Here is a 15739-nt window from a genome sequence, read left to right as displayed (position 1 = left end):
CTCCGTTGTTTGAACCACATTAGTTCAACAATGTAGGGCCATTGTTAATGGCGTCACTAAGTAATATCTTACGCTATTTAACTTATTAGAAATCTCTAAAATGCAGCTATATTAAACATGGCACCTGATGACTAATTTACTATTTTTTGTTCCATGTCATTTCGCTTTATTTGATGTTTTATTCATCGCAGGTTCCCTCTTACATCATATTTAATGAGCCCATACGTCTTCCTAACAATTATGCTTCTAACCACAGGTCGAGAGCTGTAGTTCAAGCCACATGTTTGTGACCCTGTTTTCGAATGTTCGTTTGAACTGTGGTTTCGGGAAACACCGAATCGTTGAATTATGTTGGTAACGACAGAACTCCCTGGTGAAAAAACCAGCATATGCTGGTAGGTATGTTTTGATGCTGGAATGCTGGTTAGGTAGGTTTGATGCTGGTTTAAGCTGGTCCTTTGCTGGTTTATGCTGGTCATGTTGCTGCTCAAGGACCAGCATGAACCAGCAAAGGACCAGCATAAACCAGCTAAGGACCAGCATAAACCAGCAAAGGACCAGCTTAAACCAGCATCAAAACCTACCTAACCAGCATATGCTGTTTTTTTCACCAGGGCTTGCAACCATAGTTTGCTAACGATGCTTTTGGGAAACGCACACCAGGGCAAAAGAAGGTGGTGTAAATCTGTTCGATTTCTCTTGCATAAATAAATCAATTGCACCTTAGTTTTTTTTTTTTTTTTTTTTTTTTTTTAACTTCGTTTTGTAAACTTTGTTTTCGTTCAGGCTGAAGCACAGAGCAACGCACGAATAAAAGGGAGGAGTCGAATCTGTGTCTGAACATCACTGACCCCCCAGTCACTGCGCACGTCAGTGAGCAGTATTGTGCGTCCTTCTTGTTGCGAGTAAACTGAAAGTTGCGGGAACATGTCTACAGCGTTACGCGGTCTGAGTCAGTGCTTTTTGCCGGACAGATCAGATGCGCGGCGGAGAAGCCGTGAGATTGATGCCATGCTAAAACGAGATCGCCAAATACCTGTGGTTATCCTCATGGCAGGGTTTAATAAAAGCGGAAAAACAACCTTCTTCAAACAAATGCGCCTCATTAACGGAGCAGAGTACAACCAAAGAGAAGTGCTTGAATTCAGAGAAGCAATTTATGACAATATTATGAAGGTGAGTTTTAGCAAGAGAACAAATAAAACATTTAAAGGTGCTTTACGTGGAATTAGATTCCAAAGTCTATCAAAAATTGTTTCCGTGTTGTGTCGAAATCTGCTCCCCATTAGTTTAGCGTTACCGCTACGCAACCAGCGTACAGAGCATGCGTTTCACTGTTTCCGCTCATCCTTTTTTATCATCATATAATATTTACTATATATTTAGGTATATAGTTTTCTTGTCGCTTCTTTCCGTGTGTACTTCTCAATTTCAGTTTAAAGTAGTTAACTGGCATGATTTATTCTCATTTTTTATTCTGACATTGAAATAAATATAAATAAAAATTATCTATCTATCTGTCTATCTATCTATCTATCTATCTATCTATCTATCTATCTATCTCAGTGTTTCCCAACTCCAGTCCTGCTTCACCATCATCAGTCTGATAAATGTTAGAAACTCCCTGTATAAGAAACATTGGGGGAACAGAATCTGATAGTGAGTCTCTTTGTCTAAAATTGTAATTCCTACAAGTTCAATCAGCTCAATATTCAGATTTGAATTTTTAAATATGATCATCATTTCAGTGATCGTTTTATATAAAAACATAATTATGAAAGCTAATGATGTAGTTGAGTAATTTTGCAGTAAATATGTAAAGTACCACATATCTCCAGCAGCATAAAATATGTATTGTTGTATTATATATTATACAATCTCTCTCTCTCTCTCTCTCTCTCTCTCTATATATATATATATATATATATATACGCACACACACACACATACACACAGTTGCAATCGAAATTATTCACCCCCCCCAGAGATTGCAGTACTTTACAAATACAAGCTTTTCTGAAGATCCAAGACTTTATAAAAATTGCATCTACTGTTTTTTTTTTTTTTTTTTTTTTTGTAATACTGCAATGTCACAATTATTCAACCCCTATTCAACATTGCTATTTTAAGACACAGCTGGCCTATGGATCAGAAAAAGAAAGAAAGAATGAAAGAAAGAAAGAAAGAAAGAAAGAAAGAAAGAAAAGCTCATAAGCAGAAGATCACAATCTCTATCGTCAAACATGGAGTTTGACCAGGTCTGTTATGGGGTTGTCTTACTGTAGCAGGAAGGTGAAAACATGGCTGTATGAAGCAATGAAGCATATCATGAGTTCTTTGAAGTATCAGGCTATTTTGGCAAGAATTGTGATGCCTTTGGTGCAAAGACTGACCTAATGATCAATGGACTTTCCTGTAGGACAATCATCCCAAAGTATACATCCAAATCTACTTATCCTTGGTTCAGGGATCAGTCATAGAATGTTCTTGAGTGGCCTGTTCAGTCTCCAGATTTAATTATCATTGAAAATATTTGAAGAAAACAGTGGAAATGTGAATACCAAAGATTACCAGTGATTTAAAGTCTTTTTTCAGCCGAGGAATGAGCCAAGCAGTGTTTATTGGTGGTTTTAAAGAATAAAAGATTGTATTTACAATGTGTATTAATAAACTTTTTCTTATAGTGTACTGATGCCTTTGTTGAATTGTTTGCACAAAATTTTGTTTTATGTAGCAAAATGGCTTGCAGGTTGAATAATTGGGGTTGAATAATTTTGATTGCAACTGTATGTATGTATGTATGTATGTATGTATATATCATGTCAAGTAGAGGTAGAATCATGTTGTACTTTTATTTGAAATCATATTTATTCACTGATTTATTCTGTACATTTTGGGGGTGCTTTGAAGGAGATTTTATTTATTTAAAACACAAATGCATTAATAAAGCAACTTCCATCTCAGCTGGTAGACATTTCCATCTGAGACAATCAATGATTATTTATTTATTTATTTATTTATTTATTATTACATTTCTCTCTTTTTTTGTTTCATAGGGTATGAGAGTGTTGGTTGAAGAAAGAAATAAGTTGGGCATTCCTTTGCAAAACTCAGCCAATGAGAGGCATGAAATGTTATGTAGTTCTCATGACTGGTGTATGAAGTTGGAGCCCTGTACATTTCAGCCTTATGTTGAAGCTATTGATTCTCTCTGGAAGGATTCTGGGATTCAGGAAGCTCATCGAAGGAGGAGCAACTTTAAGTTTGTATGTGTTTTACTGAGTATATCTACCGTATACACAACTATCTTTAACATTCACGCTGCTCTTTTACATACAACCAAAGCATACAGTGATCAGGCTCCAAAAATCGTTGAGATTTGGGAGCTACAACAGATGGCAGGATTTTCAGTAAATAGTGACTTCCATTCTGCTCCATTCTCCACACAAATAGCCCTTTATATTAACTTCTTATATGCTGCTTTCAGTACTGTATATACGTTTGTTGTAAAACAACAAAGTCAGTATTCTGCCTATTGTCAATTTTATGTGCTCAATAAAAGAAAGGAAACATACAGGTTTAGAACATTATGATGATTTAGAACAAATGATAAGAGTAATTTTGTAGTATTTAGTTGTCACTTCACAATTAGAACTCACCATACTGTGCCAATGAGTGTATGTGAGCGAATATGCACTAATCTGTTCGGTTTTTATTGCAGTATGAATCAGTAAAGTACTTCTGTGACAACATCCATCGTATTGGCCAGCTGGTAAGTAGTTGCTGAATTGATGTGAAATGCTAGCACACATTTGGCTTAAGTAACATCTATTTTTATGGTCATATATAGACCTTTTTCACAGCTCTGAGTTTGGACAATAGAAGTAAACGACACACTCTAAAAAATGCTGGGCTAAAAATAACCTAACTTGGGTTGTTTGGCAACCCAGCACTGTGTAAATATTAGACAGAACATATACTGGGTTGTTCTGGGTTAAATGTTTTTACCCTACATGCTGGGTTGTTTTTTCAACTATAGTATTAAAATTACTACATTGTATATAAAAACTATATAAAATCACTCTCAGAATTAGAGGCAACATTCAACTGTTCTCTGTAATCCTTTTTCACCGAAAAAGTGCTAATTCTCATGTCGGTGTGTCGCCGAAATCCGGTGATGTGCCGTTGTTCGGCAGGGGAACTACAAACCTCACCTCGTGTTTCATTCGTAGTTGAAAGATGCCCAGACTGACTCCATAACCTAACCATAAACAAAATAGTACTAAGATTAGAGGACATATTTTAACATGAAATGAAATTAAAATTCAGTATTATACCGAATAAAATCAGTTTATGTTATGCAAGGCAAGAGGCGTTTCCATCATGTGACGCAGCAGACTGACAATTGTTCTTGTATGTTGCGTAGCGTAAAATAAGACAATTTACGGCACAGAAAAGACGTTAGAAATGAAATAAAATATATACAAACCTTTATTTCGCTGAAGAAGTGCGTGGCGGCACTGAGAACCGCTCTTTCAGAGTTCAGCTCTGTGGTTCTTGGTTTTTGTTTCTTGTGTTTGGATTATTGTTTATCTTAATAAAACTAAATTTGGATCCTATTCACCTCTACCTTTAGTAATATGGCTGCTCACCTGGCTGTTGCTGTTGTATTAGGAAGCTCCCTTGAAGCAGTTTACTACTTTTTTTTAATAATACTATTGTTAAAATGAAAATATTATAAATATATATGTACATTACATTAAAAACAAATTAAAACAAAGCTTTCTGCATTTTTTCTGCATTATCACATTCTGTGAAAAGGGTCTTTTGTGCACCTGATTGAACATTATTTTTTCATTGACTCTGACTCACACTTTTTGTACTTGCAGAACTACTTGCCATGTAATCAGGACATTCTTTATGCACATACAGTTGGACAGCAGTATTGTGTGCTCCGCGATACCCCATTCATGGTAGCAGAATTCCAATCCTGGCGTCGTCATTTGTTTAAAACTGTCTCATGTCTTTCTTCTGCAGTATTCTTCTTTATCATTGGATGCAGTGATTATGACCAAACTGACTTTGAGGACAACTACCTGGTGGGCACGTTGAATACTTTTGAATGCTTTTGCAAGAATGGGTTTTTTCGCAATTGCCCCTTCATACTCTTCTTTAACAAAATGGATCTGCTGGCAGAAAAAGTACAGACTGCAGATATCCAGAAGCATTTTCCTGAGTTCCAAGGTGATCCCCACAGGCTGGAGGATGTGCAGGAATTCTTGGTTCAAAGCTTTGAAAAGAGGAAATGGGATGACAGCAGGCAGATTTTCTATCACATGACCACTGCTGTGGACACAGAGAATTTTCAGAAAATGTTTGAGAGCGTTAAAGACACAATAATGGGCTTGATCCTCAAAAACATTTCATTGCTGTAAGAGTTTCCCAAATGGGGGTTCGTGAGTTAAGGAAAAGTTAACAACTCACTCAGAATAAACAACTGGCGCTGCACAATTAATCTAAATAACTTCAAATTGCATATACATTTGAATATGCTGCATGTTACAGAGTGAAGAGCAAAATAAAACCTTTAGGGTTTGTATGTATGAAAATACTAAATATTTTGCATTAAAATATTTTTTATGTGTATGAAAATTAAAGACATAAATTACCACTGTAACTTGTAATGGATAATAAATGATCACATATGTGATTGTTTGTGTTTCTTTTTTCACCTGTGTTTTGATTTTGGGATTCAGTACTCTTTCAGAAGATGTGTAATAGTGCCCCCTACCGTATAACCGTTAAAGGAGAAGTTCACTTGCAGAATGAAAATTTCCTGGTAATTTACTCACCCCCATGTCATCCAAGATGTTTTGTCTTTCTTTCTTCAGTCGCAACGAAACTAAGTTTTTTGAGGAAAACATACCAGGAATTTTCTCCATATAATGGGCTTTAATGGTGGCCAACAGGTTAAAAGTCAAAATTGCAGTTTCAATGCTGCTTCAAAGGGCTTTTCCTAGTTGAGGGATAAGGGTCTTATCTAACAAAATGAGATTTTCTTTAAAAAAATAATAAAATAAATAAATACTGTATAACAACAAATTCTCATCTTTCACTAGCTCTCCGATGTATGTTCACGACTTCACGCATTACGTAATCACGTTAGAAAGGTTACGTATAAAAAATTATCAGGAAATTTTCATTCTGAAAGAAATTCTGGAACTTCTCCTTTAAAACATGAAAAGCTGGAAAATTCTGTCAGTGGCAGGAAAAGATTTTAAATATCTTATATCTGATATCAAAAAAGCTTGGGAAGTTTTGTTGAAAAATTGAAAAATTCCAGCAGATGAAAACTCAGGTTAGAAAAATTAAATGGGACTCGAGACTGTACAACTTCCTTTATTAAATGGCCGTAAAAAAGGTCTGTTACACAGTATGTTCTCAATAGCAATCCACTATATTCTCTTCACTCTGCTGGGCTGCTGAAAGAATGTCCTCCATTAGCGATCGAGGTGAATTAACAACATGATCACTACTTAACGTCAACATCCTCTGCATGTCATCTAGGTCTAGAATCTGCAGTATCTTAGGTAGACCAATGTCCTTGATGCAGTATAGATCACAGTCCGTTCCCTCACCAGATCCTGTAACCAAATTCGTGACACACACAGATGCTTTGGCCTGTTGTTTGTTGAAGTATCTTTTCTGCACCTCATTCCCCCATCTGTTCCCACATACATTCAAGACAAAAGCGCTGTGATCCAAATCGACCGTCTCAGCTGTAATTGTTCTGAGTTTGACCAAAAGCGCACAGGCTTTCTCACACACTGGTCGGTCGCAGTCAAACAAGCTGTTCAAAAGCAAGTCAAGCAGCCCAAAATCTTTCAGTCTGCTCAAAGCTTGCATGAAGTGCTTCTCTTTGGAGGAACCGAAGTTCTGGATTGCGTACGGACAGCAGGTCAGTGTCTTCTCCATCAACACTTCTGCTAGCTCCAGCGTGTGCATTTTCACTTCCCAGTCAAAATCGTTGCCTCCCAGTAATAGGACAGAGCTCAGGGATGAGTCCAGGGCTGTTACGGGGTGTGATCCTTTCAGCCATGATGTGAAAGCTTTGACCACTGCTCTGCGAGGGAAGCCCTCTGTGTCCTCAGAGAGAACGGTCATCATCTGCACCAAAGCCTCCTCCTGAAGTTCAATGGTACATTAAAAAAAACCCATGATTAGACTGAAAAATAAGCTACAAGGGAATAAGCTACAATTTTGCCTTTGAACAAGATCAGGAAGGAGCTGTTGACACTGGTGCTCCAAACTTTTCATTTTAAAGGTATATCAGACTCAAATCTGGTCAACTGGTGGGTTGCAACAGTCAGACTTGAATTCTTGTTCAGTGAAGAACATACTGTTTATAAATTATGTAGTTTAAAGTGATAGTTTACCCAAAAATCATGGTTTTCTCACCCTCAAGCCATCCTAGATATGATTATATCTAGATATAATCCAGATATGACTTTCTTCTTTTAGACAAACAGAGTTGGAGTTATATTAAAAAAAAAGTAATGACTCTTCCAAGCTTTTTAATGGCAGTGAATGGTGGCTGAGATTTTGAAGCAAAATAAACTACATTCATCCATTATAAAAAAGCCTAACACTTTACAAAAATGCAGGACCATTCTAAAGATCTTATTTGAAAAGCCAAAATTATGTGCAATGAGTAATTGTCTTACCAGAAGGTTGCTATTGCTCACAAGCGCCGTCTGATGGAAAGAAGCGGTAACTGCCTCTCCAACAGCAGCCACAGCACTCGCTCTGACATAGCCTTCTGCATCTGCCAGTGAAGAGAGGAGTACCGAGACCATACCACTGGTGTGGAGAGCTTCAGTGAAACCACTGTTACCTGTTAATAATAGGGATAAAAATGATCACAAAAATAGTCTGCGCAGCAATACATTAAATGATGCGCGTGTAGAAATAAATATGGTTGTGGTACCATTGAGGGCAGCAGTCAGCTGGGTGATGAACTCTAGTGTGGAGTCTCTCACTTCCCATCGCAAATCACATAACCGTTTTTCCAATACAGGAAAGAGATCTGCAAAACACACAAGTTAGATTCATGACCATCTACACTGTAAAACACAATAAAAAACACAATTTGTTGAGTCAACTTAAAATAATTTGTTACCCAGATGCCTTTAAAGTTTTAGTTGAATCAACTCAAATATCCAAGTTGTCACTTAGTACAACTCAACATTTTAAGCTGACTTAACTTTTTTGAGTTGACTGAACTTAAAATTTGAGGGCAGCCGGGTAACAAATTTTTTTAAGTTGACTCAACAATTTTTTTTTTACAGTGTACTGACAAAATATTCACAATAGCTCACAATTTCAGCATTTTGATATCAAACCATTTCAAAACAATAGGATCATTTTAATTTCTTTTAAAGGGATTGTTCACCCAAAAATGTTTTCCTCATTTATGTCGTTTCAAACCTGGTTGACTTTTGCTGGTAAGCAAACTGTTTCATTTACCACTGAATTTCCATCAAATATTTGACCATACAATGTAAGTCAATGGAAGCCAAAGTGGCTTGGTTACCAACATTCTTCAAGATATCTTGTGTTTAACAGAAGTCATAAATATGAAAGCCAATTTCCAGCACTGAATAAAAAATAAAAAGGTAATTGCAACTTTTTATCTCAAATTTTTTTACTTTTTTTTTTTTTCCTCAAAAACTGCCTTATACAAACTCGCAATTCTTACTTTTTTCCCTCAGAATTGTGAGATATGAACTTGCAATTCTGAGAACATATTAGTTTTTTTCCCCCTCAAAATTTGTATAACTCACAAATGAGTTATATCACACAATTCTGAGAAAAAAAGCAACTGCATTGGTGAGTAAAAAAAAATCTGAGTTGTGAGTTTAGATCTCGTAATTCTGACTATTTAAAACACAACTGTGAGTATTCAGTCAGAATTGTGAGATATAAACTTGCAATTCTGAGAACATCTTTTTTTTTTCCCCCCTCAAAATTAAGACTTTATAATTTGCAAATGAGTTTTATCACACAATTCTGAGAAAAAAAAAAAAAAGAATTGCGAGATACAAATTCACATTTGCGAGAAAAAAAGGCAGAATTGTGAGTTTATATCTTGTAATTCTGACTTTTTAAACACACAATTGTGAGTATTAAGTCAGAATTGTGTGATATAAACTTGCAATTCTGAGAACATTTTTGTCTTTTTTCCCTAAAAACTGGACTTGCAAATGAGAGTTGTATCGCACAGTTCTGAGAAAAAAAAAGTCAGAACCGTGAGTTTATATCTCCTAATTCTGACTTTTTAACTCGCACTTGTAAGTTTATATCTCACAATTCGGAGTAAAAATGTCAGAATTGTGAGATAAAGTGGCAATTACCCTTTTTATTTTTTATTCAGTGGTGGAAACAGGCTTTCATACATATAGGTTTGAAATGGCATGAGAGTGAACATTTATTTCATTTTTGAGTGGACTCTGATAAAGGACCTCTCAAAATGAAATCAATATAATTGTTTAGTGTAATTATAGTTTAATTATTTTTTAACAGGGATCATTTCAGCAGGTCTCTTTTATCAAAATATGGGAATTCTGTTAAAAATTAGGCTGACAAACTCCTCACCATGGCTGACAAACTGCAGGAGATCAGGGAAAGGCGAACACACAACAATCCACCTCTTAATGGCCTGAAATGTTTTCTTTATAACCTTGGAAATCACAGAAAGCTTAAAGTAAATAAGGGGTTTCAACAACCAATCAGCTTTCAAGGGAAAAAATCTGAAACAGCTAATGTTAGTAACATGCAGTACACAAATACTTACTGTGGCATGGGAATCTGAACTCCGCAAATAGTCCAAGAGGACACCGAATATGTCCTTCCTTAAATCCATGTTTTCTAGACATAGAAAAATTAATCAGATATTAACACCAATCCATTCAACACCAATCACTTTCAAGGACAGCGATGCCAAAACCAGGGCTGTCACTGACCTCTAAACTTTTAACCTCTTAAACTATTTTTCAAACAAGTAACTAAAAACGTTCACAATTCACCGTTATAATTTTTTTTAAATCTAGAACCCAAGTATTCTTCTACTAGCATATATCATCTCCCATGTAACTAATAAATCCATATATGTATTGTTTAATCAGGTTTCATGTATCTACTCATTTCATGTATTTGTGCAAAGATATTGTGTATACTGATAAGCATATTTTTTGTATTTATGATATGGCTTACTCATACACATATCAATATCAGCCTCACCTTCATACACGCTGAGGGCACCTAATGTATCCAGGCCACACCTCTGAACTTTGCAGCAGCCAATCAGGTGAGTGAAGGCCTTAATATGTTGCGAAGAGGAGGGGGCAATGCCCAGAACATATCCTCAGAAGCAACACCACAGAACTGGTGATTGAGTGAATGGAAATGTCTTCAAAGAGGTATTTCTAACAAAAGAATGGCACACATTTCATTGTTTAGTACACGCATTATCATAGTTAAATCTATTGCCACAGACTTAACAGCAAAATCAGCATGGACAATAAAAAAAAACAATAGTGTGAGATGCTGAAAAAGCAGCGGCATGGTCAAAGCCACCCGTCTACAGCACATTTACATAGAAAAACTATTAAAAACCAGCGCAATGGAACACAAAAATGTGTTCAGGGTGAACCGGCCCTAAGAACGTCTTTACTGGAACGACAGTCTAAGCAGAAGCCTACTTACTGTGTGTGCCAGCTCAGCTACGCTTGATAAACTCTGCATGAGAAGGGAAATACACAAGGCTTTCTGGGACAGCTGTTCCTTCAGGACTACATTAATTTCCTTTTCTGCTTGAGGCTGTGTTGACACACACTGGAGGGGAAGCAAGATGATATTCGTAGCCTTCCTCTTTAAAACATCTGGACTAAAAGATATAGTGAGAGAGAAAACTTGAGTGAATAATACAACACATAACAGAGTGTGTGTATTTTGTATATGTATATGTATATGTATAAAACTCTATGGTAGTCACCATTTCTCCAGCTTTACAATTAGTGCCGCACACTGAAAACACTCCTTTCTGTTTCCATCACCCAACATGGCTTCTAATAACTCCTCCACTTTATACTCTGATTGGCTGAGCAGAGGCGTCCTGTAACAGACAATAAACATTTCCTTGCACACTTGCCTTAATTGTTTTAATTAAATAGCAAAAGTTCCAAAAGCATCTCTGAGAATAACATTGAGTACATATTATTAAATGTACATTGTTGTATAGCCTTTAATCTGAAATAAACTATATTAATATTGTACTGGATTATAAATAATTCATAAATAAAATGAAAATATAAATGTGCAAAAATACATCGAAAAAACAAAGCAACTTTTTAACTACAACAACGAGAATAATCAGGATTAATGTAATCTATTGAAATATGTAATGGATAATGTACATGTTTCATAATCACAAAACTATTTACCAAAAAATAATTGCATGGACTTTGATCCGAGATCAATCATAATAAACTTAATTGTATTTTTATTACATAATAATTATAATATACACGTTTGGTCAAATGTTTGGAATAATTATGTTTTTTTTAATGCTTCTGAAATCTTTCATGTTCACCAATTTTATCAAAAATACAGAAAAAAAACTATGTTATTGTGAAATATGATCACAATTTAAATTAAGAGTTTTCTATTTTTATATATTTTAAAATGCAATTTATTCCTGTGATTGCAAAGCTGAATTCATTTGCTAAATTTAAATGTTTTTATTCAAATGTATTTTAAATTTGAAATTTATTCCTGTGATAGCAAAGCTGAATTTTCAGCAGCGGTTTTGCTGATTTGCTGCTATTCAGATGAGTTAAATAATAATAATAATAATAATAATAATATTTCCACAAAAATTTTAAGCAGCAAAGACTGCATTTTAAACAAGAACATTATTATTAATTGAGCACCTTATCAGCATATTAAAATGATTTCTGAAGGACCATGTTACACTGAAGACTGGAGTAAAAAAAAAAAAAAAAGAAAAGAAAATCAGTGAAAATTCAGCTTTGCATTCACAAGAATAAATTAATCAGAAATTTTATAAAATATCTTAAAATAGGTAAAAAATAAATTCTAACAATTTTTCACAATATTACTGTTTTTACTGTATTTTTAATACTTCATTATTCCATACCTTTCACTGGTACTGTATGTCATTATAATTTTTTTTATTTTTTTTATTTTTCTTTTGCTAATTAAAACAATTTAGCTCCAATTAATAGATGTCTAAAATAAAATGCATGTCCTATTCAACTCACCTCACAGCAGCTTGTAGAACAGTTATCAGAGTCTGAGTCAATGACTCAGACTGCCTGTTGACCAAGACTTTCAAGGGTTCTAGCACATCTTTCCATAGTGTGCTTCTGATAGGCTCTCCACACTGAGAGAGAACCAGTGACAGAAGCCGTAAGCCCTGGAGGACCTGCGGATGATCCTCTGAGCTCAACGCCTCAACCACAGCATTCGTAATCTCAGAGGAGACAGAGACCCAATCAGGCCTCAAAGACGATTCACTTGATCCCACAGCATCACTTACGTTGGTCATGTTTGAAGATGTGAGGAAGTTTAGGATATGCACTAAAAGCTGATTAGCCAAACAAGAAACAAACAGACTCTTGTCATTCTGCAGCTGGAGAATCAGTTTGATGAGGCCTGTGGACACAACAGCACAATACATTTTCGTTGTTTCATCTTAAACTAAACAACAGCTGACAGGCAACTAAGTGTGCATGTTTATGCATACTGTTATTCAAAAGTTTGGGGTTGTTATGATTTATTTGATCAGAAATACAGTAGAAACATAGATATTGTAAATTATTATTATTACAGTTTCATATAACTATTTTCTATTTGAATATATTTTACAATGTAATTTATTTGTGTGATGGCAAAGCTAAATTTTTAGCATTACTTCATTCTTTAGTGTCACATGATCCAATTTTGATCCATCTGTTGTGCAGATGTTTTTTTTTTGTTGTTCACTGTCACTTCAGATAAATGTAATGCAATTCAAATGTCTTAATTTCTATTAACTATGTTCAAAAATTGTTGCACTTTATCTGCTACAGTATCTAAATTAAGTACAGTATGTAAATTAAACTAAATCAAACCACATATTTAGTTGCATTTACTTTCATACACTTACTGGGCCATAACTCTGTTCTATTTACTTCCCAAAGTCTAATTTTACACACCATGCTATCTGAGTAATTCTGGAGCCTGTTCTCACCATTTCCACATATGAAGTCCAAGGCTTGCTGGTGATTCAGCATATTCAACAGGCCCTGCAACCAGCCACTGCGAACTGAGGCATCCTCCCAAAGATCACACACACACCAGGCTTCACGCTTAAACACACACACCACAAGACCTCCCTTCTGATCTCCATAAACAGACAACACATAAAATGGATGTTAATGGAAAACATTGCAAACTGCAAAATATACCATAGTACTTTTTTGTTTGTGTGTTTTTTTGACTAGTAGTTCTCAACCAAGGGACCAAAGCCCACTGGAGGCTCTCAGCAAACTTCCAATGAGGGCAAAAGTGATTGAAATATAACAGAAATTAAATATAGAAAAAAAAAAAATCTTTTAAATAATAATGATAATATTAATATTGTGAAATATTTTTCTAATTTAACATAAGTGCTTTCTATTTGAATATATTTTAAAATGTAATTTATTCCTGTGATCAAAGCTAAAGTTTCAGCATCATTACTCCAGTCTTCAGTGTCACATGATCCTTCAGAAATTATTATAATGTGCTAATTGCTGTTCAAGAAACATTTTTTATGTTTTTTTTTCATTTTTAAGGATGCTTAAATTGATCAAAAGTGATGATAAAGGTATTTATAATGTTACAAAAAAAGATAAATGCTGTTCTTCTGAACCTTTTTTATTCATCAAATAACCCTGAAAAAAATACTACCTTAGCTGTATTCAACATAATAATAATAACATTTTTTTAACAGCAAATCAGAATATTAGAATGATTTCTGAAGGATCATGTGACTTGAGTAATGATGCTAAAAATTCAGCTTTGAAATCACAGGAATAACAGAATCACAGAAGTTATTTTAAATAGTAAAAATATTTCAAAATTGTACTATTTTTGTTGTACTTTAGACCAAATAAATGGCTTGGTGAGCAGAAGAGATTTTTTTAAAGAAAACATTAAAAATGTTACTGTTCAAAAACTTTTGACTGGTAGTGTATGTTTTAAAGAACCTGGATTCCCACAGCCTTTTAAAAAAAAACTGTATTTAGAGGGAATTTTAAAAATGTGATCTCTAAAAGTGTGATGTGGGAAAATCATGTAAATTAATATAATCTAAAAAAAAAAAAAAAAAAAAAAACATGGGCATTTTTATAATACATACTTTTTTTCTAGTTATGTCAAGCTATAACATTTTATTGGGTAGAAATTGCCATTTGTGATTAAAAATAATTTAATATAAATAAATAATGAATTTAATATAATAAATATAAACTAAAAAAAACAAAATTGTATATAAATAGTATTGATTTAAATATACACACACACACACACACACATATATATACATATAAATATATATACACATATATATATATATATATATATATATATATATATATATATACACACACACACACATACATATATACACATACATATACATATATATACATTATATATATATATATATATATATATATATATATATATATATATGTGTGTGTGTGTGTGTGTGTGTATCAGATCTTGTCTCAAATTTTAAGAGGGCTTTTGAGAACCTCTTTGCTTTGAGAAATCAAGTACTCTGCCACTGATGCTGTAAAAATATTGTGGAAACTGTCTCACCTCAAGCAGGTGGAAGCCCTGCATTGTGGCAGCCAGAAGTCCGGTCAGTTTGAGAGTGAAAGACAGGATTGCGGGATCAGTAGTTTTAGATGTACAAATACTGGAAATGAATTCCAAGACACACGGCTGATGCTGCAAAAGCACCTGTCCATTACCTGAAGAAACACACAGTAGTTACATACACATGCACTACATATACAAGCACTACACTACATCACAACTTTTCAACTGGTCAAAAAAATCAATTTGATCCCAGGTTACTCACTGTGGCTGTGCAGCTCTTTGAACCAATCAAGGAGCTTCTCTAAAGAGGTGTCATCAGGTGGAGACTGCTTTGGGTCGGCCAGAACCAGGCAGACCGCTGGTAGCAAAGACAAGCAGTCGCTGTCCATCATATCAAAGTCCCTGGATCACCAACACATAGTATCTCCAAACAGGACAAGGCTGTTTAACGTAGAAGTAGCAATAATTACATTTAAAAGTTCCCTTGACACAACAGAGTACGCAAGCATGGAGAAACAATTCAAACGTTTGTCAAACGAATTCGCATCTGTCCTGTACAACAAGACACTTAAAAGCAAGTTGAAAAACATATACACTCTAAACATAACTACAATGAGGAAACACCCTTTTATCACATTTTAAAAAGCTTGATATCAAAGTCGCCTGCACTTACTGTACATTCGCTCCGTACGGCGTGCAGGAGAGGACATACAAAACCACTTCCTGAGCGTAGACGCTTCTAGCTGTGTATGCGTAAATCCGACGCACTTTAACGTTCTTCAATAGCGTAAACGCCTCTCGCTCACTC

At 34.8% G+C, this 15739-nt stretch overlaps 2 protein-coding genes across 3 annotated transcripts; one reads left to right on the top strand and one right to left on the bottom strand.

Moving 5' to 3' along the window:
* Nucleotides 1–886: 886 nt before the first annotated feature.
* LOC127171974 (guanine nucleotide-binding protein subunit alpha-12) lies at nt 887–5692 on the top strand. Of its 2 annotated transcripts, XM_051120976.1 has the most exons (5): nt 887–1176; nt 3057–3266; nt 3722–3772; nt 4890–4902; nt 5038–5692. In XM_051120976.1, the coding sequence occupies exons 1-5, from the start codon at nt 928–930 to the stop codon at nt 5433–5435; spliced, it is 921 nt and encodes a 306-aa protein (XP_050976933.1). In that variant the 5' UTR covers nt 887–927; the 3' UTR covers nt 5436–5692. The 2 variants fall into 2 exon arrangements, with proteins under 2 accessions (XP_050976933.1, XP_050976925.1); XM_051120968.1 differs by having other exon boundaries at nt 4890–5692.
* A 691-nt stretch (nt 5693–6383) lies between these two features.
* On the bottom strand, nt 6384–15710 carry brat1 (BRCA1-associated ATM activator 1). The gene is given in 14 exon segments (XM_051115194.1): nt 6384–7185; nt 7725–7894; nt 7988–8086; nt 9655–9739; nt 9854–9927; nt 10300–10402; nt 10404–10484; nt 10765–10945; nt 11054–11173; nt 12342–12735; nt 13313–13460; nt 14929–15083; nt 15194–15372; nt 15605–15710. Coding segments are annotated over 13 exon segments (2484 nt in total). The 5' UTR covers nt 15324–15372; nt 15605–15710; the 3' UTR covers nt 6384–6441.
* Nucleotides 15711–15739: the final 29 nt, after the last annotated feature.

The sequence above is a fragment of the Labeo rohita genome, chromosome 1 (assembly GCF_022985175.1).
Source record: "Labeo rohita strain BAU-BD-2019 chromosome 1, IGBB_LRoh.1.0, whole genome shotgun sequence".
Taxonomy (NCBI): Eukaryota; Metazoa; Chordata; class Actinopteri; order Cypriniformes; family Cyprinidae; genus Labeo; species Labeo rohita.
Note: the sequence above shows the minus strand (reverse complement) of the source record. Positions and strands in the feature narration are given on the sequence as shown.